Source organism: Ricinus communis, chromosome 2 (genome assembly GCF_019578655.1).
Source record: "Ricinus communis isolate WT05 ecotype wild-type chromosome 2, ASM1957865v1, whole genome shotgun sequence".
In the NCBI taxonomy this organism is placed as follows: Eukaryota; Viridiplantae; Streptophyta; class Magnoliopsida; order Malpighiales; family Euphorbiaceae; genus Ricinus; species Ricinus communis.
In genome coordinates this window covers 841,073-863,001 of record NC_063257.1, presented here as the reverse complement: position 1 = coordinate 863,001, position 21,929 = coordinate 841,073, and the positions used below count along the sequence as shown (strand labels likewise).

The 21,929-nt window shown below is 37.1% G+C and overlaps 4 protein-coding genes across 5 annotated transcripts; 2 read left to right on the top strand and 2 right to left on the bottom strand.

Annotated features, from left to right (window-relative positions):
• Positions 1-219: 219 nt before the first annotated feature.
• LOC8267853 (pentatricopeptide repeat-containing protein At5g40410, mitochondrial) lies at positions 220-4,345 on the top strand. 2 transcript variants are annotated; one of them, XM_048370546.1, is made up of 2 exons: positions 220-2,617; positions 3,586-4,345. In XM_048370546.1, exons 1-2 carry the CDS (start codon positions 765-767, stop codon positions 3,620-3,622), a joined length of 1,890 nt encoding a protein of 629 aa, XP_048226503.1. In that variant the 5' UTR covers positions 220-764; the 3' UTR covers positions 3,623-4,345. The 2 variants fall into 2 exon arrangements, with proteins under 2 accessions (XP_048226503.1, XP_015574134.1); XM_015718648.3 differs by lacking the exon at positions 3,586-4,345 and having other exon boundaries at positions 221-2,789.
• A 3,210-nt stretch (positions 4,346-7,555) lies between these two features.
• LOC8267854 (ganglioside-induced differentiation-associated protein 2) lies at positions 7,556-8,927 on the top strand. Its single transcript, XM_002510571.4, has 3 exons — positions 7,556-7,983; positions 8,178-8,442; positions 8,642-8,927. Exons 1-3 carry the CDS (start codon positions 7,851-7,853, stop codon positions 8,859-8,861), a joined length of 618 nt encoding a protein of 205 aa, XP_002510617.2. The 5' UTR covers positions 7,556-7,850; the 3' UTR covers positions 8,862-8,927.
• Positions 8,928-10,540: 1,613 nt separating this feature from the next.
• On the bottom strand, positions 10,541-12,208 carry LOC8267855 (F-box protein SKIP23). Its single transcript, XM_002510572.4, has one exon. The coding sequence runs from the start codon at positions 11,917-11,919 to the stop codon at positions 10,711-10,713; it is 1,209 nt and encodes a 402-aa protein (XP_002510618.2). The 5' UTR covers positions 11,920-12,208; the 3' UTR covers positions 10,541-10,710.
• A 134-nt stretch (positions 12,209-12,342) lies between these two features.
• Positions 12,343-14,442, bottom strand: LOC8267856 (tRNA pseudouridine synthase A). The gene is made up of 2 exons (XM_002510573.4): positions 13,001-14,442; positions 12,343-12,921 (listed from the first exon to the last, which is right to left on the bottom strand). The coding sequence occupies exons 1-2, from the start codon at positions 14,335-14,337 to the stop codon at positions 12,504-12,506; spliced, it is 1,755 nt and encodes a 584-aa protein (XP_002510619.2). The 5' UTR covers positions 14,338-14,442; the 3' UTR covers positions 12,343-12,503.
• Positions 14,443-21,929: the final 7,487 nt, after the last annotated feature.

Below are 21,929 nucleotides of genomic sequence, written 5' to 3'. Positions count from 1 at the left end.
AATATGTACTTTCAACAGATTTTGGTGTGAATCCAAGTTGTTTCAATTCTCAAAATAGTAATAATTAACTAAATTAGTTAAAAAATCCAATCGGGGCAGTACATAAAATTAGCTGGTTAGAAACGTAATTATACTAATTATATTTTGGTAAGTAGTTAGATTTGTTCAGTTTGACCATAGAGGTCATTTTCATTGCTTATTTTAAAAAATTTACATATATAAAATTAACCTCGGTTCAACTTAATGTATGTACTAAAATATTCTATTTATAGATAAATCTTTCTTAAAACCTCAAGAGCTAAATGACAATAAATTTAAATTAATACTTCAAAAATGATAAATAGAATGCCAGAGTTTTTTAAAAAAGAAAAAATCCAAGCACCATTAAAAAGAAATATCCAAACAAAGACAATCATTTTCTTTTATTAATATTTTTTTTTTCTCTTTTCGAAAGGATACTTCCAATTTCTCAAGTTTTAATAAAGAAAGAAAGAAAAAAAAAAAAAAAAAGAAGAAGAAAGTTGCACTCTGCTCTGCGCAAATAGAACGCTTAGTCGTTTAGGCCCATTAGAGCTGTAAGATTGGAAGCCTGTCAAGACATAAAAACCGAATGCTAGGGCTCCACTCAACTCTTTTGCCATTTTCTGTATATTCGATTTTAACTGATACCATTCGCTTTTCGCGCCATGTATTCCACTCTTTTCTTTTCTAAATACAGTCAATTTTCTATATGGGTATTTGAATTAGAGTGATGGAACATACTAATGTCAATTTCTCAAAAAATCTTACAGCCTTTGCCTTTATTCAAGTTTATCATCTCAAGAATAATAACCTTTCACAACGCTTTTCCTTTTCAATCATCCCTTCAGTTTCATACATGTCCAAATTTAGACACCCTTGTTTCAGCTCTAATCAGTTCTATAGCCTCTTGTAATTCGATCTCTTACTGTGGAGTGCTTCATAGCAGAGTAATAAAATCCTTAAGCTACAACCACGGTTTTGTTGGTGATCAATTTGTATCTGCTTATGTTCGTTTAGGATGCACAAAAGATGCACAGAATTTGTTCGATGAATTGCCTGAGAAGGACTTGGTCTCCTGGAATTCTCTAATTTCTGGGTTTTCGCGCAGAGGGGATTTGGATAATTGCTTAAATGTGTTTTCGAAGATGAAATATCAAACCATTTTGAAACCCAATGAGGTTACATTTATATCTCTCATTTCAGCTTGTACTGATGCTGGAGCTCTTGGTATGGGCAAGTATGTTCATGGGTTTGCAGTGAAATTAGGTACGATTTTGGAAGTGAAAGTTGTTAATGCTCTTATTTGCTTGTATGGAAAGTCTGGGTGTTTGGATGCAGCTTGTAGAATATTTGAGGAAATGCAAGTGCAGAATTTAGTGTCCTGGAATTCAATTATTGCAGTTCATGTTCAAAGAGGATTCGCCCAGGATGGGCTAAGATATTTTATTGTGATGAGAAGGGCAGGGATTGTGTCTGATCAGGCTACTCTAGTAATTTTGCTACAAGCGTGTGAAAGTGTAGGTTTAAGGAAACTGGTAGAGGCTATTCATGGATATATCTTCGGCTGTGGCCTGAACATGAACTTAGCTGTAGAAACTGCATTATTAAAGTTGTATGCTAACTTGGGGATGTTAAGTGCTTCTCACAAGGTATTCCGAGAGATGGTTAATAAGGATGCAGTAGCATGGACAGCCATGCTTGCATGCTATGCAGTGCATGGTTGTGGGAAAGAAGCAATAGAACTTTTTGAACTCATGGTTAGAGAAGGTGCGGTGCCTGATCATGTTACATTCACTCACTTGTTAAGCGCTTGTAGCCATTCAGGGCTAGTGAAGGAGGGCAAATATTACTTCAAGGTTATGTCTGAAGTTTACAGGGTTGAGCCAAGGGTAGATCACTATTCATGCATGGTTGACCTTTTGGGTCGCTCTGGGCTGCTGGATGATGCTTATAAGCTTATCAAAAGCATGCAAATACAGCCAAACTCTGCAGTATGGGGTGCTCTTATTGGTGCTTGTAGGATCTATGGTAACATTGAACTTGGGAAGGAAGTTGCTGAGAAATTGTGTGTTTTAGACCCATCAGACTCTAGAAACTACATCATGTTATCAAATATGCTTTCTGCATCTCGACAATGGAAGGATGCTTCAAAAGTACGGGCATTAATGAGAGAAAGAAATCTGACCAGAAATCCTGGATGTAGCTTTATTGAACATGGAAACAGAATTCGACGTTTTGTGACGTTTGATCAGTCTCACCCCGAGACAAAGCAAATATATAACAAGTTGGACGCACTTATGAGAAGGATTCGAGAAGCGGGATATACCCCAAAAACTGAATTTGTTCTGCATGATGTTGGTGAGGATGTGAAAGAGGATCTAATCAGTAAGCACAGTGAGAAGTTAGCTATTGCATTTGGGATTTTGGTGACTAACGCAAATGTACCACTGATTATAACAAAGAACCTTAGAATATGTGGCGACTGTCACAGCACCGCAAAATTCATATCACTGATTGAGAAGCGTACAATAATAATTCGAGATACAAAGCGGTTTCACCATTTTGCCAATGGAACATGTTCTTGTAGGGATTACTGGTAATTCTCTGCTTTAACACTCAGATCAATTACAGATTATCATTCGGTTTGAAATTCAAACCTCAGTTGCGGATTCACCCAATAGAAGCAATTCTTTACAGGAAAAAAATGATATGAATAACCAACCAATTTTACTTGATATGGACTATATAGTTCTACAGGTTGAACTGGACGCTCTTTTCTTGTTAGGGCTAAATGAATTTTTCAGGCTACTGATTGCTTCTGGTCACCATAGTACCAGAGAATGTAGGCATATTAAGAAAGCCGTAGGTAGAGCTTTTTTTATTATAATCTCAACTACACTCCTCTTTTTAAGCAATGAATCTCAGGTTATTCAACATAAAGATTGAACTAGCGAATAGGTGGGTGAGGCACGGTAAGATGACCAAGGCTGAATCAACTCCGGATTTTCTTTTTGAAAATTGGAAGCAAAAATAGCTTCCAATTCAAACACAACATTCTGCAAAACTGAGTATTACATGATTTTATGTGATTATATTCAGATGAATATTCCCTTGACCCTACGCATAGTATGTTCCCTTGAGAACCACCTGCACATTCAACACTCAACTAATTATACACCAAAGTTTGAAAACGCACAATCAGTAGTAAATAGATGAAAAGACGCAAACTTATCTGCCCCTCCCATGATTGGCATGGCTGCAGCGATCTTGACTCTGTCCCATCCACCATCTCACTTAGTGTGTGAAACTTGAAATTAAGATACAAATGAGCAAGGCAATCATCCTCCTCCACATCATATCCATGCAACCTTGATTCTTCTATGGTGATTGGGACCGTACGTGCAGCTATTTCGAACAACCCTTCTACTTTGACACTCACCTTATTAGTCTCTGCTTCTCGTTGGGTTATCAACCCAGTCTCTTGTGATCACCATGTTTTTCCCTCACCAGTTGGTACCAGAATGTAATCTACTGATTCTTCCCACTTTGCTACTTTTTGTGCAGCAATGTAGAGATCCAAACAAAACTCCGATGGTACTGAACCCAAGTGAAATCTCTTCCCTTGTTGCTCTTCATGTGAACTCGAGGATCAGGGAGCAAGCAGAAGTCCTTGTCCTTCTTGCCATGGAAATAAAGCATAATCCCATCACAAGTAAACCGTGGGTTTTGGCATGCAGCTCCTGGCTTATCGCCAGCTGATTTTCAGCCAAGGAATTAATTGTCTATTAGCATCCAAGAAATATAAACCATAACCTAAAAGAAACAAAAGGTTACGACAATAAGGTTTGCAAATCCTGCAGTCTATCTCACAGAATCTAGGACAACTAGTATGAATAATTCCATGGCATTTCCCAAACAATGGATGGTAGCATGCAGCTTTACCAGCACTTGCATTGCAAGACATGAAAACTGAAGCATGCAAAGGAATATCTATCCACCCCTAGGCTTCATGTCTCTCTTTCAATTTTCTTTCAGGAAGGTCAGTGTCAGTGAAAATCAAGCTTGCTTATATATTTGTCCTTGATATGTATCTACCTTGAAGTGAGACAAGAATGTGAGATGTTTAGTTGAGCAAAACCTTAGAAGAAAACGATTATAGTAAGGCGAAAAGAGTCGCCATTAAAGCCATTGGAATCTCAAATTTGGTGAATACTAATTACCAAGAGACAGAAATGATCATTCTCGTTTCCATTAGCAATAGCCTCAATGAAATAAGGGGGAAGAAAAAGTTAAAATTATTCGAATATCAAGATTGAAACTAGAAAGCCACTTCATCTTATGCATGATGAAGTTCATTGGTGAAAAATAAGTTCCTGTTCAATATTTTTGGTACGTAATGTGTGTAAACCAAGCTGGGCTGAGGCCTGTTCGGGAAGCTTTATGTAGTGGTTTTTTAACCAAGGTTTTATTATCTGTTATTTGTTTGCCAAGAAAGCAGTTAATCTTTTAGGTTATTGAAGATTATATAATTCCGGAAAGCACTGCAAGTGCACAGTTGCAGTTCCAGAATGATACCTTATTTAAATAAAATTTTTATTGCTTTAAAAGGCGCCTCACCATAATTGAGTCTTTTCGTGCTCTTTTCAGCTCATGCTTCCTCTTTTCGTTTTTTTGTTTACAAAAGTTCTGTTTAGCATTTTACTATCATTTATTCAGGATAGAAAAATCATATTTTAATTTTTAAAATTTCAAAACTTATTTTGAAAACAATTCAATTGGATTCTTAAAAGTAAAATGGTTAATTACTTTTCAGAAAAAAACGTTAATTAAATTTTGAAATAAATCCGGTATTTCATTGCTCTATTATGAATGCTTCCATTTTAGATAATGATAACTTACAATCAGATAACAACATGAAAGTGAAATGAATTATAATAATTCTCTCTTGTCTATATGTGCAAGTCACTTGTTATCAGTCTCTCTGTGAGGATAATTTACATATTATATCGAAAATGATATTAAAAAAAAAACAATCTGAAAGGAGAATTTGGATAACGGGCAGCACTTTTTCTTCAGCATAAATCATGCTCATATCATATTTTTTTAATTACTTTTGACATTTAGAATCGTACCTTCATTTTTTTTTAAATGATATTTTTCCAATTTGTCATGGAAAAAAGAAGAAGAAGAGTAGCAGTTTGGGATTCAGGTTTAAATAAAATTTAACAGTTTTATTAGGTGTCTTTTTCATATTTCAGTTAGATGTATAACTATAATACATGATTTATTATTATTCTTTGTTCCATAGAGACATCATCACAGGGGGCCAGCCCACATGATGCTGAGTTATGTGCATTTATTATATTTGTTTCGGAGTATATAATTATGAGACCTGGTGGACCGTCTCTATCCTCCCTTTATTAAGGGCGCAAATAAATTAGTAGATTAATATTTGTCTTAAAGTTTAAGAAACCAACACTTATGTTACAACTAATAAAATTTTATATATAAAATTCTACTGTTATTATATTTACATGGGTTTTTTGGAGCTTGAAATTAGATTTCTGCTTTCATATTCTACTGGTATTTCATAATTGTCTTTTTCTCTAGAGCCGATGAAGAAGAAAGCCCTGGTGAGTGGAGAAAGCTAGGTGGGGATCCATTTAACTTTTATTATTACTTAGTAGTATTAAACTATTAATTTGGTTTGTGCTCTTAGCTTATTAGCAGTTTCCGGTGTAGAACAATAATTATGTGGAAAACAAACAGTGGCCCGCTATGCATGAACTTGTTGTTGCCTTCTACTGAGAGCGGCATCATGACGGGGAGTCCCAGTGATCAGTCTCGCCCAATAATAAATTCCCCCAAATTGAACGAATTCTTCTCTCTTTTTTTCGTTTTATTCTAAGGATAAGAAAGATGATTTATTGGAACATTAATTTCTTCCTATTCCTTTCTTTTTAGAAAGAAGGGCGAATTTGTCCATCAAATTCTATATCACTGACTTAAAGAATGTTGAACTTATGCACATTCAAATTGCATTTATGGCATTTCATCACTGAGGAAACGGCCGATGATGCTTTATTTATCTGTCAAGATTACAAGATTTATTTAACAACTAATTCAAATATTTTAGCCAGAGGTTTGAACCTTCTTTTTAAAAAACTTTAATGTGAGAATTTGGTGGAAACTAATTCGTTAAACATTAGATTTTGTAATATACATGTCGCAATAATGATATTTTAGGGTTGGTTGTGAAATGTAATCAGTGTTTGTTTATTTATTTTATTGGTTAAATTTAATTAGGAACACTAGATGACATCAAAAATAATAAAAATTAAATTGCAACATGTTAATAGTTTAGAAAAAAAGTGGATATGAAGACTAAGCAAATCCGAATTATTTTAATGCATTTTAGTAGGTGATTAGGGGCACAAAGTCTAGAAACATGACGCAACAGTTAACCAACTAATGCCGAAATCAATTTCAATTCGAATCAACATGTATATAAGATACTATACATGTTACCCAACTATCATGCCTCCTAAAATTTTCAGTCCCTAGTTTTTCTTTGAATTTTATTTCATTTGTTCTCTAATTAGACAAGTTCTTGACTATTATTTCTGTAATGTCTAATTGTAGTTAGAAGATTAAAGCTAAGAGTATGTCCAATAAAACTAGACTACATCGTTTTGTTTACTAACCTATAAAACTCTTATTTTCAACTAATTATCACCTTTCTTATTCTTTTCTCATTCACACTTATTTTTCTTTACAGTTCATTAAAACGTTAATTATGGATTAATCACTAAACTTACTACCAGGAATAGTGACACAATTGAAATTATATTTTACTATTATGTTGTTGATTGTATTAGAAAGATTTTAGAAAATTGTATAGACATAATACATTAATAATAATAAAATATAAAAGCTTTACAAACTATTTGCACACGAATTAAATATTACAAAATTTATAGTTTATGGATTCTCTAAACAAAACAAAAAAACACTGAAACATACTTAGTAAATTGAGGATCAAAACATAGATTTTGCCCAATCTAATCTCCCTAAGTTTCATTTAATCCTTTGCCATTCAAACCAACCAAAAGATCGGTTTCAATCTAATTAATATATAACTAGGAAAATGGATCGCTAATTAAATATTGCTTGACCGAACAACTCATGGATTGAATTGGTATTTCTAATTTGTTACTTGCGTAGATGTGACGGGACTTGCCTCGTCAAGCGGAGCTTCTACACACAAACTTGAATAATTTAAAATCTAAAACGACAATATCAATTATGAAGATGCATCCATCCGTGCTATAATAAAAACTTTACTTCCCAACTGCTTGGATTCTAAAGTTATCAAATGGATAAGTTTTGAAGTCATTTTACATGTTTATGCTAATCATGTCATAATCTCAGATTAATCACCGCCTATCAGATTATCATTAAACCTGTCCATAACGCTGATCAGAAAAACCCACAAGAGACCAAAGAGAGACCATACGTGTCAGTGACACTTGCAACTGAGTTCAGCCAGACTCGGTTCAATTCAATCCAAGAAACGGAAGATGCTTCAGAATATGCTTCCTTTTGATCTTTCATTCATTCCTTCCCCACAATACGACACATCAGCGGCTTCTGAGGCTAAAATACGGATAAGTCCCTATCCCTTGACCCGGTTCCCTATTTAAATCCACCATCCTCCGCTCGCTCTTTCTCGCGTTTTTAAATCTCCTTTCTTTTTAACTTCATATTACAAATTCCCTCTTTAAAAGCCAACTTCCTTTTATTTCACAACTGAAATAACACAAGGAATCATGACTGCTTCTACGATAATTCTTTCTCAGTCCGACCAAGAAAATCTCATCGACAAACTAGAGGTATTCAAGATCCAAGGCCGAGACAAGCGTGGCCGTAAGGTTCTTCGCATCGTCGGCAAGCTCTTTCCTGGTATATGCCTATATCAAATATGAAAAGAGTTTGCTGTATTTGCGTGTTAATGCATTTTTCTGTTTCATTATCCTAATTTTAAAAGAGTTTCAAGGTTTGTTATTCCATCTCACGTTTTCTTTTTCTCTTAAACATATTAGATTAGAATTTGGATTTTTGTCTTAATGTTATCTTGTTCTGGATTTGGTGATTAGCTCGGCTAGTGAGCAGTGAGGCGCTGCACAAGTATTTGGAGGATAAAATCTATCCTAAATTGGAAGGAAGGCCGTTCTCTGTTGTATATTTGCACACAAATGTTCAAAGGAGTGAGAATTTCCCTGGAATCTCAGCCCTACGATCAATCTACGATGCAATTCCGATCAACGTGAAGAATAATCTGGAGGCTGTTTATTTCGTGCACCCTGCCATACAAGATAGACTCTTCTTTGCCACTTTTGGTCGTCTTCTTTTTAGTGGAGGGTAAGCTTTTAAATTTTCTCTTTTCTTTTAAAAATAGGAAAAGATAGACACGCATAATTGCCTTTTTGACCAGCGTTAACGACGTGGAGAAAGATGGTAATATCGCGATTAACCAATGTTAGAGGAACTGGTTAGCTTGGATTTAGTTACGTGTCCAAAACATGGGGCTGATTTTTGGTCTGTGTTGATTGTGAAACAGGTTATATGGGAAGCTTAGGTATGTAAGCAGGCTGGGATTTCTGTGGGACCATGTGAGGAGGAACGAGTTCGAAATACCACAGTTTGCGTATGATCACGAGGAAGAACTGGAGTACCGGCCTATAACTGACTATGGGTTGGAAAGTGATCATCCGAGAGTTTACTGTGGGAACTCTGTGGATAATCCAGTTTCCATGTACTCGATGCGATGTATTGCGTAGTCTTAGGATGCTTTCTAAAATTTCTATGTACAAAAATGGTGGAAATTGAATTTTTTTTTTTCTTTCCATTTGGTGATTCTGACAGATTGCTTGTTCATATGGTAGGCAGATTTTTCTTTTCTGATATAGTAAAAACTACAGAATGAAATTAATGAGAAAGCATGTCTGGTTTAGGCCTAGTAAATGAAGTGGAGCCATAGGCCCAACGAAATTTGTCTGCAATCATATAAAACTCCAATGAAATTAATGAGAAAGCATGTTCGTTTTCCTCGCTTCTTGATCTTTTACAATGCTGAGTACCAAGTTTAATCTTTTGCAACGCTGAATACCAAGCTTAAGAGGGGAAATGAAAGCCACAGGCATCATATTTAGAGCTGGTAGCCTTTTCTTTTCTTTTTTTTTTTTTTTTTTTTTGGGAGTGAGAAGAAGCAGTTGGGTTTAGGACAGAATTTCCTAAAAATTCTTTTGGTGACTTCTTAGGCAGCCAACCTTTCTTTATGAAGGCAAACTTGTCCCCGAGTAAAAGGTAAACTTGTTTTATATCCTTTCGGATCAGTCTGATGCTTACAATCAAATGAAGCATCAACCGCAGAATGACTGGATTAATGAACGAGTCCATCCGAAGCTTTTTGGATTTTTGGTACTGCCTGTTCTTTTATCTGTGCAAGCAAGATATATCATTATCTCTATTCTAACTATTATCACGGGTTTGAAGCTGCTCTGGATGTGGACAACTTCAAATTGCACCTCCTATTCCATGTGTATTACCCATAGCTGTTCCCAGTAAATCTTACAGCACATTGCTATAGTCATTCAATAATTTTTTGACAACTTAATGGCAAACCACATCCAAACTGGTTTCACATGTAATTCAAGTCAACAGCTGTGTTTCCTCCTAAGTTGGTTTTTTGAAAGTATCAAGGTAGTCCAGCAGTACTACACGATCAGATGAATTTATGATCTTGCTACTTTATTTGAGGCAAGTTATGTAATAAATTAAACAAATCCTCAAATTTGCAGATGTTGTGAAACCCTATTCGCAATAGAACGCATAGAGGCATATCCAAACTGTTTAACTATTCCACATTTAACTTTCACCCCAAATTGCATAAACGATTACTTGCAAAACCATAGGCTTATGAACATACTAAAAGCCTCTTTCACCAATAAATTATTCAATGCCTCGCATATTTCACTATATTCACTTGGAACAGTTCATAAATTCAGTTTCATGCTAGTAATCTAAGGGCCAAGGTGCGAAAAAATCTTCAGAGTGTAAGCTGGTTCCTGCTAGAACGCGTACAAGATTGTTTATCCAATCACATGCTGGTTCCTGCTAGAACGCGTACAAGATTGTTTATCCAATCACATGCTCTACACTCAAATAAAGCTGCATTTAACTTTCCTACATCATCACCATAAATTAGATGCGACAAGTATGGCACTCTCTTCCCAAAATAAGAATGTCCAAGCTTCACATACTCGATATCAATCACAGATATGAGATAACTTCTAAAATGTTTACTTGAAAGTTCTGAATGATTTTTGGAAACATTGCTAAATGCTTGAGATATCATCTTCAAACATTATCGCTGAAATCATTTATGAATTTGCAGAAACCTATCTGAAGGAATAAGATTGCCGAGAATGAAGTAATGTTGACATGCAGAGTCGTATCGTTGACATCATTAAACATTTGGAATTTTAGATGAAGAATAATATGAAGGTATAATATACAACAAAGGACAACATTTGTGTGAAACAAGCTAGGAAAGCAGAGAAACTAAAAAATGCATGATCATCACATATATACAAACCCACATAAACACCAGCAGCACTTACATGAACATTAGCATGGATTGGGAGAAACCCAAAGTGGTGGGGACCATTGTAACGGAGAAGTAAAATTCCGAGGATAGCAAGGCAAAGGCTCAATGGTTTCGTCGCATAACTTAAAAATGCCCAAATCATGATCTCCAAAATGCCCATCATAATTAGCATCCAAGTAATCATCCGTATAATATATGCAATTCCCCATACAACCAGAGAAATCAGTAGCTGACAACGATAATGAACTATTTTCACCAATGAACAATGCCTTATCACCCAAGGTACTCATCCTCAGCCATTGCGGTCCATTCCAATCCAGCCTAAAAACTTCAAATCGTATTGTTCTGTAAATCAAATGTGGCTCCATATCTGGATGATCAAATTCATATTCAAGATCCAAATACCTAGTCACCAATAACAATTCATCTCCAGAATTAACCAAATACTGCATATCACCACCAGCTTGTCTAGGCGTTTCCATAAACGAAACCCTAGGTGAATCACTGCTGATATCACAAATCACAATTTGACCAGCCTTGTTAACCGCGTAAAACATTCCGTTTACAAAGATAACATCTTCACAAAAAGAGCGTGCATTTTCTACAAGACTCCAGGATTTGTCTCCATTTCTGCAATAAGCCAAGTCATCTGTTTGATTAAGAATTGCTATAACCACGAAATTGTTATCCTTCAACGGACTCGAAGATAAAACAACTTTCCTAATGAACGAATCACGCATTTGCCTCAAGCTAACGGTGACGCGTTCGCCGAGCAAGTTCCGAAGCGCGTATTCTCGGCCGATATCAGAGTAATTAAAGCTAATAACATTAGGAAAACTCGAAAGGGGAGGCAAAGAGAGCTTGGCTCGCGTGAGAGGGTTAATGAGAAGAATTGTTGGTGTGTCGTCGAGGATCATGAGCCAGCCGTGAGAAGAGCCGCAGTGTCGTTTGCGATAGGAGACTTCAGGGAGGTTGAGGAAGTGGAATTTGTTTGTGGAGAGACTGAAAAACGCGCGGCGTGATTGGTTGGATTGAGATTGAGATTGAGATTGAGATTGGGGGAGCATGAGCCACGGGAGCTGAGGAGGGAGGTGGTTGGGGGTCTTGGGGATTGAAAATCGCCAAGCATGACATACGGCGCGTGAATAGAGATAATCGCTGTAGGTTGTTAAGCCTTTGGAGATTATTTCTATGAGTTCAGGTGGGAGTTGAGACCAATCCATTATCATCTTTCGCCGTGCCACCGTTCTCACCCTTTTATCCAATCATTTGCTTTGAAGGAAAAGAGCCAATCACTGGTTTGAGAGAAGGAGAAGGGTTACGTTGACCCGCGAGGATTTAACTTGTCCGTACACTTCTTAACTTTTATTTTTCCCTTTTCCTTTTGTGAATCTTTCTTTACCTTTATGAAAGTCACCCTTATAGGTTAGATTATTAGATGGTTTTATTTTTGCCTTTCATTTTTACTTTCATATAAGTTTGTGTCACAATAGATTATTTCTGTCATTCAACTCACAATTACAGTAGATCAACGAGCAAGCCAAAATTAATTTCTTTCATAACTCAACTATAAAGGGCGAAAAAAAAAAAAGAGAAGGCATTTGCAAAAGTTTTCGTCCTTTCCACCCAATTTGAATCGAGGTTCTAAAATCTCTATAAAAAGAAGTTTTCCTTTATAAGTTGCGATTCAAATAGAATCGGTCTATCAATCAGGAAACCAAAGATTACTAAAACTAATTAACCAAGAACTAATTATATATAAATGAGGTCCAAATCAAGTACAAATCTTGGTCGGAAAATTATCTGTTAAATATCAGCAATGTGATATTAGCGCTCTACTTTCCTGAACCATGTTCTCAACTTTGCCATTTTTCTCAACATCAGCATCTTCCGAGTTCTTCTCCTGGGCACTTTCCTCACTATTAGCATCTCCATTATTCACCACCTCCGTGCTTTTCTCATTATTAGCATCTAACGTGTAGCAAAAACGCAGATCAGGATAATTTCGGTAGTTAAGAGAATGTAACCACAGGCCTACCACTCCTTCCTTCTGTTCTGTTGATGCAATGTGAGAATATATGTACTTCATTTTGAAGTCCTCTGCTACTTCTTCATAATCTTTCATACAAAGTTCTTCATGGTCTTTCCATTTCTGGTTATATGATGTGAAGAAACATTCATCCAAGTATAAGCCAACTTCAGGAGCGGTAGGCACATTAATTTTTACATCCCTATTAATTTCAAACCAAACATGAATACAAGAAATAATAATTATTATCACATAATTGAAACTGCAGAGTAGGTGCTTACTTTTGTAGAGCAGTTGATATCAATGATTCAGGGGCACAGTTCCTCATTATTGCGACAGCAAGACCAATCATCTTCCGTATCTGGTGAAGCATAAAGCTCTGCCCTATAACCTCGCACTTGACAAACTCAATACCTTCAACAGTAACAGTAGTCCTTGCATCGAAAGAGATAATGTAGCGCTGAGCAGAGGGGTCTTCAGCCTTAGTTCTAGTGGTAAAGTTATGGAAGTTGTGACTCCCCACATAATACTTCAATATTCTATTGAACTTCTCCTTCTCCTCCTCTCCATAACAAAATTCACTTCCTTTCATCACGTGCTCCTCTCCATTAACTCTCTCTTCTCCAACACTAGCCTTCGAGTCTTTCTCCATGGTTTCTGATTCTTTATTCCCACCATCAGCAGCATCCTCAGACACCATAACCTCCTCCTGTTTACTATCGGATTTGACATTACCATCTTCACTGTTAGATAAAATGTCAGTCCGAGGCATTGCAGATTCTGTTTCAGAATCTTCATTATGTGAGACATTAGTTTGTTCAACAAATTCAGAATGCATACGAACGCCATGAGCATTATCCATAGACATACTAATATCCTCTTTGATTTCACAGTTTGCAATTGCACATCCGCCATTCAATAAAATGTCTGTCTGAAAAGCCTCCGATTTTGATTCAAAACTACGCTTACCAACGGCACCAATTACTTTCCTTCCTCTCTCTGAACACTCCAAACATTTAACGAGCTCATCACCAGAGCCTAAACTAGCTAACACACTCTCCCTATCACGATGCGATGATGGGTCAAGAGCAAAAACAGGAATCAAATACACATACCTTCTGCGATCACAGAACTTCTTAGCATTAAACGAGGCCGTCACTCGCTTATACCCAAAGATCCTAATCTGGGACGGAAGAATTGAATTTAAGCGATCAACAAGTCCTGGCGGATCGACGTAGAAGCGGCCTGAGATGACTTGTCCCACGGCGCTCACGCCCTTATCAGTGCGAGCAGAGCGAGCCCAATCATACCGCTTGGGGCAGCCACGGTCCTGTTCGGGGACGGCACCAGAGTGAAAAAGGGCTTCTTCAAGGTCACCTTCGATAGTTTTAGCGCCTGGGTTCTTTTGCATCCCCTGGTAGCCAACGCCGCAGTAAGCGAAGAATATCGCCATTTTGCGGCGTTTGTATCGTTGTTTTTTGACTGTGGCGGTTTCATCACCGGGGGCTGTTGTTGCAATTTCTTCTTCGTCGGAGGTCGTGGTGGACATTCTAGGCCTTTTACGCTCTGGTTCTTCTTGTGGCGGTGGAGATGTGATTTTCAAATCTGAATTTTCCATTTTCAGTCACTAAAAAGTATTGAGGTTTTCCATTGAAACGCACTCGGATTTCTATCCCTGATAAAACCCTAGAAACGTTAAATCTTAATTCTTTACTTTTGAAGAATATTAGTATGAGGTCAGCACCACTGTGATGCACTGAATACCCCCCGATTACTGACAGTTCATCAACCGTTGGATGATCGTACTTCTATATCTTAAATTCTTAATCTACGGTAGATTTTATTCAATTACTAATGTAAGTTATGTAACACCTTATAGAGTGAATTAAAAAGTATTAATAAAGGAAAAGGTGCATTTTTGCCTTAATTTTTTGTGTGAAAAGTATATTAGCCCTAAAACTATTTTTAGGTGCAAATAAATCTTAAAGTTTAGCAGATTAAACCATTCTATTAAGAAAATGTTTAAAGATCATTAAGTCCTGCTAATTTGGCAATTATCTTTATCCGAATAAAAAGATTGGACCTCCATAACTAATGTGTTACTGGCCATCCACCTCATCGTCACACTGCTACTACCACCCATCATCACCATCTCCGATCAATAAAGAAATTTAATAAAATCAGTGACACGTATACTTTCAATACAAGAAACTCAAATCCAAAATAAAACCACATTATTTCCTTTCTTCCAACAAAATAAGAAAATCATAGAAGAAAACATAATAATGAATATAAAATAAAGCCAAATAGCCTTTGCTGTCATCTTTTGTAGACTTTGAACATAGAAGCCCAGAATCGTATTTGGTAAAGATTGTTTCTTGCCAATTTAACACTGACATTTTCTTTATATCTCTTAGCTAGAAATAAATATTTGCCTCGATTTTTCAGATACATAACCCATATCATTAAATACTACTCTAAAATAGCTCCACAATAGCATTATGAGTTGAAGATTTCAACTTCAATTTCCATTTGTCTTTTTTTTTTACTAAACAAATAAACACCAATTGAAATGACAAATAGTTAAATTACAGTTAAAAATAGTTAGAATGTATTTATTTGAATAACAATTGAGAAGGCTAAAACAATGCCAAGTGAAGTATTATGGGCCTCATGTAATAATTTGAAAACGTTGATATTTATTTTATATTGTAAGTGGCATTCTTTTGTGATAGTTTCTAAATTTTAGATGGGACTAGAAAGAAAAAAGAAAAATATAGAGAAGGAAAGAGAAATTGTCTTTTTTTAATATTAAAATATTTTAAATTAATTAAAAATAACAAACACTGTAAATCAATTACAGTAGACATATTATTAGCCACATCAATTTTAAGCAACGATGTAAAATATTCTATTATGTTAAAGTGCTTAAATTATAGATTTTTGATATTTTAAGAATTTATTTATACCTAAAAATAGTTTGAAAGCTAATACGCTCTTCAAAAATGCGCCTTTTCCCTATTAATAATCTATATGGCTAATTTTTTGTTAAAATGTGTCTATAAATAAAAATAATAGAAACAATCTACCTAAAAATAATATGCAATCTAAATTTTCTTACTACCTCGGCAATCTGCATTTGACTCTTGCCAATGTGGCAAGTGCAATTTGCCTGTGCTCCAGGTGGCATGTTGTGTCCACGTAGCTCAGGCATTGTTTGACGTTCTCAAGCAGGCAAGAGTAAAGATTTGACTTTTGCTCACGTGGCAAAATATGCTTAACTTATGACTACATGGCAAGACAAAGTTTGACTTCAGGTGGCTGAGATATATTCCAGTCTTCCACAAATGATTGTTTTATCCATGTGGCGAAAGGAGTGAACCTCATGGATAAAAAATGTAAAAATAATTTTTTTTATAGAAATATCCTAAAATTAATAAAAAAATATCATTTTTATTATATAATATTTTTAAAATATTATTCTTTTAATTTTTCTAATTACAATATGGTTATTTTTTTAAAAAATTTGATTGTTTTATCAAAAGATAATTAAAGAAAAATTAAAAAAATTGTAGTTTTGATATCTTGAGACAGTAAAAATAAACAAAATTTGTACTATATTTTAATAAAAAAATAGATATTTTTATTATTTTTCCTAAGAATAATCTAGACTAACAGAGTTGAGTTTAAGCTTTAACTTCACTAACACCAAGCATTTCAACTTTTAATGTTAGTCATTCTACCTAAAAATAGAAAACTTTGGACAATTAAAAGAGTCATCATCAGAAAAAAGTAAGCTTTTTGACGAGGAAAAGAAACTATTCAATCTTCACTTACTATTTGAACTTTAAGCCAAAACGACATAAAAATTCATGGGGATAGTATTATGTTTAAGAAGATAACGAAATAATTAGTTTTACATGTCTAACTTATCCAGAGAAATATATTTATATGTGTTAATTATCTAGAAAAATAGACATATCTTTGGTAAAAGTTCCCGTCGCTCATTGAAAATAGTAATGTTCGCTTACTAGTTTGGCTCTCTCCTTGGATATTGTCATGATAGTACATGGTTATCATCCTTTCATTCTTGGTGGGTGAGATTAAATTTTGTTAAATGTTAGCAATGCTTTTGCTTCCTTTCTTTCTATGATTGTGTTTATTTGTTGAGATATTTGAAAAGCTCGAGGTGCTGCTATTTTTGAAGGTTCAAGTCTTAATTCTGAATTTGCTGTTGGTGCATAGAGAAGTAAAAGGAGAAGTCTCTAATGGTATCGTCAAAGGAGCCCAAGGATATTACAGTTGTTGGCTCTCATTCCCATTAGCACTCGATGGATGTTCCTTGAGAAGGGAAATCTTGTTGAAGAAGCCTCAATATTTGTTGAAGAAACACCAAAACCTGGCAGCAACAATGTTCAACAGTCAAAGACTGGCAGTAAGGACCAACAGTCTTTGACTGTTGGATATGGCCTCAGAACTCTAGATCATCACAGGCCTATTAGGGAAAGGGAGCAACACCTCTCCCCTAAAGGGAAAAAGGCTGCTTCAACCTATCCCTAAGCTAGATTTAAACGTTGGAGTGCAACAAACAACAACAAGGAGCAATAGGACCGTTGCAAACATACTTGTATATAACAGAACATACTTGTACTCAATAATCTTAGAATTCACATTTGAGTAAATATTCATCAAAGATCATAATATAAACGCAATTTCTTCATGGTATCAGAGCAGGTTTAACCTCTCATCATTTACCCCAACCACAAAAACTCAAAATGTCTCACAATGATGTTTCAAAGCTAACCAACTTTGTACTCAAAGGCAACCAGAACTACTTTGAGTGGTCTAGATCAGTATACATCAGTTTGAGCGGCAGGAAAAAGTTGGGATTCATCAAAGGAATCAAAAGGAGACCAACTCCTATCAACCCAGCACAACCAACTAAAGAAGAAACAGAAGAGATTGAGGAATGGCAGACAACCGACCACATGGTCATGTCCCTCCTCACAAATACAATGGAACCACAGATCTCACGACTATGCATATTGCTCGAATCCTCACAAGAAATTTGGAGGAAAATGAAAGGCTTATACGGACACGAGCAAAATTTTGCTCATGTTTTTAATTTGAAGCAGGAGCTCTCTCAAATCAAACAGGGGACAAAATCAAGCACAAACTACGCTACAGAAGTCTTAACCAGGTGGGAGGAGTTACAAAACTACCTCCCACCCACCACAGATCCAGAGGAGATAAGAAAGAGAGCCGAACAAGATTTAGTTTATACCTACCTGGGGGGCCTGGACTCCAGTTATGAAGCTCTGCGCTCGCAAATCTTGTTGTCCAACTCCCTCCCGAAGATTGATGCCGTCATAGCCATCTTCCAGCAGGAAGAGACTCGATGAAGCACGATGAACGCCTCTAGCCCCTCCAACCCAGAAAACCGGGCGTTTTTCTCACGCCATATCGACCTCCACGACGGGTTGCGCGCGAAGGGGACGCCTGCGTCTGTCGACAGGTGCAACCACTGCCGAAGGCAGGGGCACAACCACGACAGATGCTGGTACCTTCACCCTCATCTGCGGCCTCTCCATGGTCGGGGTGAAGGGAGAAGGGGGGACGCACGCAACAGGGGCGACGGAGGGAGAAGGGAGAAGGAGCGGTTTGGAGGCAGCTGCATAAGGAGCTGGGAAGAAGAAGAAGAAAGAAAACCTAAAGGAGAAGTGGGCAACATGGGCAACATATGCCCCCTAAATGGGTCGGGTTATTTCGGGTAGGGTCCGACAAGTCGATCCGAGCCCACCAACAGTTGGCCCAAGCCCAAGCCCAGTAACTCCTCCCAGTCCGGCCCAGAAAACTGGCCCAGACCCGAGCCCAGTAACCTTGTCCGACCAGGCCCAGGAAACTGGCCCACCAGTAATCCAGCCCAGTCCGGCCCAGAAAGCTGGCCCACCACAGATCCAACCCGGTTTGCAGACTCCACCCGACCCGCCCATGCAGAAAATTTGCATATTTTCGAGCTCATTTCTCAGCTCCAATCTCTAGTAAATCAGCAGCAGTCTCATGGGTCAGGTTTAGTTTCTAACTCTCAAAATTATTCTAATTTGTTTCACTCTAAAGATTGGATTATTGATTCAGGTGCTACCGACCATATGACATGGGACGCAACCAAACTACACAATTTTGTTCCCCTTGAATCTCAACATGTGACCACCGCAAATGGTGCCCAAGCCAAAATCTCTGGCTGTGGCACCTCCACCATCTTCCGCCAAAATATTCATGATATATTATTTTTACCTGATTTTCAATCAAACTTATTATATGTTGGCAAAATTATCAGTCATTTAAATTGTAATGCTATTTTCTCACCAACTTCAGTACTATTTCAGGATCGCATCACCGGGAAGATGATTGGTGAGGGATATTTTAAAAATGGTCTTTACTACCTTAGAGACTCCACTACCCGTTGTCTTGCGTCAACAAGTTCGGTCAATCAAGGGATGTTGATGCATCAGCGACTTGGGCACCCCTCCGATCACATCCTAAACCAACTTTTTCCTTGTCATTTAAATTCTGTTTGTTGTGATATTTGTAAATTTTCTAAACATACCAGGTTACCGTTTCCTGTGTCCTCCACTACTTCCATAAAAATGTTTGATTTAATTCATTCTGATGTTTGGGGACCTGTCCCCTGTACTTCTTACAACCATTTTCGTTATTTTGTCATCTTTATTGATGATTTCTCTCTTCTCACTTGGGTATACTTACTAAAAGGAAAAAATGAAGTTTTTTTCCTGTTTTCAGAATTTCTTTCATTTCGTTCAAACTCAATATGATGCCAAAATTAAAATTTTTCGATCCGATAATGGCACTGAATATATTAATAAAAACTTTTCTGACTTCTTCTCCGCACAAGGCATTTTACACCAAACCACCTGTATTTATACTCCTGAACAGAATGGCGTTTCTGAACGAAAAAACCGCCATCTTCTTGAAGTCACTAGATCACTTCTTTTTCAACACAATGTTCCTCATATTTTTTGGTCTGATGCCCTCCTCACCGCTGTCTACCTTATTAACAGATTACCTACTCCCACTCTTAAAAACCACAGTCCTTTGGAAATCCTTAAGGGTCGAAAAATAGATTTGGGCCACCTTCGAGTTTTTGGTTGCATTACTTTTGTTCATATTAGACGATCCCATAAACTTGACTCAAGTTCCGTTAAAACTGTTTTTCTAGGGTACTCATCTGGAAAAAAAGGGTACAAGTGTTATGACCCCTCCACACACAAGTCCTATATTTTTAGAGATGTGTCTTTCGATGAAAGTACAGCCTACTTCTCCACTATTACGCCTCCCCCATCCCCCTTATTTCCCGATAACTCTTTCTTATTTGACAGATCAGATCTCTCTCCCTCAGCCGATGTGGACGAGAGTCCTGTTCCCGCGCCAACTGCTTCAGGGGGAGAAAATGAATCACAAGTAGAAGAAGCAATTGCCCTGTGGAGATCATCTCGACCATCTAGACCTCTTGTTAAACTAAGGGACTATGTGTCCCACTCGGTATTGTATCCTATCCATCGCTTTATTAATTATAATTCAGTCTCGAAATCTTATAAGGCATATCTCAACGCTCTTTCTTCTCACACTGAGCCAAGTTCTTTCTATGAGGCTAACACCGACCCTAATTGGTGTAAAGCCATGAAAGAAGAACTCCAGGCTTTGGAGAAAAATGAAACTTGGAAGCTTGTCCCCCTACCACCAAACAAAAAACAGGTGGGCTGTAAATGGGTGTATAAAATCAAATACAAGCATGATGGTTCAATTGAGAGGTATAAAGCTAGGCTAGTAGCGAAAGGCTTCACTCAGACCTATGGTGTGGATTACCAGGAAACCTTTGCTCCGGTAGCAAAAATGAGCACTGTTCGTATTTTACTATCTGTTGCTACTAACTCAGGTTGGGGATTATTTTAGATGGACGTTAAGAACGCATTTCTGCAAGGATCCCTGGAAGAAGAGGTGTACATGTCTCTACCTCCAGGTCATAATTTTGCCTCTGACTCCTCCCTGGTATGTAAGTTACAAAAGGCAATCTACGGGTTGAAGCAATCCCCTAGAGCATGGTATGCCAAGTTAAGTCATTTTCTATTAAAAATTGATTTCAGCAAATGTACCTCTGATTCATCCATGTTCGTTAAACACACTCTCACATACACGATCATTATCTTGATTTATGTGGATGACATTATTGTAACAGGGAACAATAATGAGGAAATTGAGAAAGTAAAGCAAAAATTAAAAAGGGAATTTGACATTAAGGATCTTGGTCAATTAACCTACTTTCTCGGAATAGAAATGGCAAAATCTCATAAAGGTCTATTTCTGTCTCAGAGAAAGTATGTTCTAGATCTCTTAAAGGAAACAGGGAAAATAGGAGCTAAGCCTATAGATACCCCTATGGAGACCAAGACTAGACTTAACTTAGAGGATGGTGACCCTCTAGATAACATAGGTCATTACCAGCGCCTGGTGGGGAAATTGATTTACTTAACCGTCACCAGACCTGACATTAGTTATGCTGTGAGTATGATTAGCCATTTTATGCATGCTCCACGTACTCCTCATTTAGATGCAGTTGATAGGATCCTAAGATACCTCAAAGGTACTCCAGGACATGGTATCTGGATGAGAAATAATAATAATGCTATCACTATTACTGGTTTCTCTAATGCAGATTGGGCAGATAGTTGTGATAGAAAATCGACTTCAGGATTCTGCACATTTGTAGGAGGAAACCTAGTGATATGGAAGAGCAAAAAAATCGATGTATGAGGTCCAATCGGCCGAGTATCGTGCCATGGCATCGACGGCTAGTGAACTCATATGGATAAAGCAAGTTCTGGTTGATATGGGAGTAGAACATAAGGCCCGATGGAGATGTACTGTGATAACCAAGCAGCCAGACACATAGCATCGAACCCAGTCTTTCATGAAAGGACTAAACATATTGAAATTGACTGTCACTTCATAAGAGAGAAAGTCCAATCAGGAGAAATCACAACTCCGTTCATCCGAAGCCATGAACAACTGGCAGATATCTTCACAAAAGCCCTAGACAAAGCAAGTCATCGAAGGCTCCTCAGCAAGATGGGTTTTATCAACTTATTCGAACCCACCTTGAGGGGGAGTGTTGAAGAAGCCTCAATATCTGTT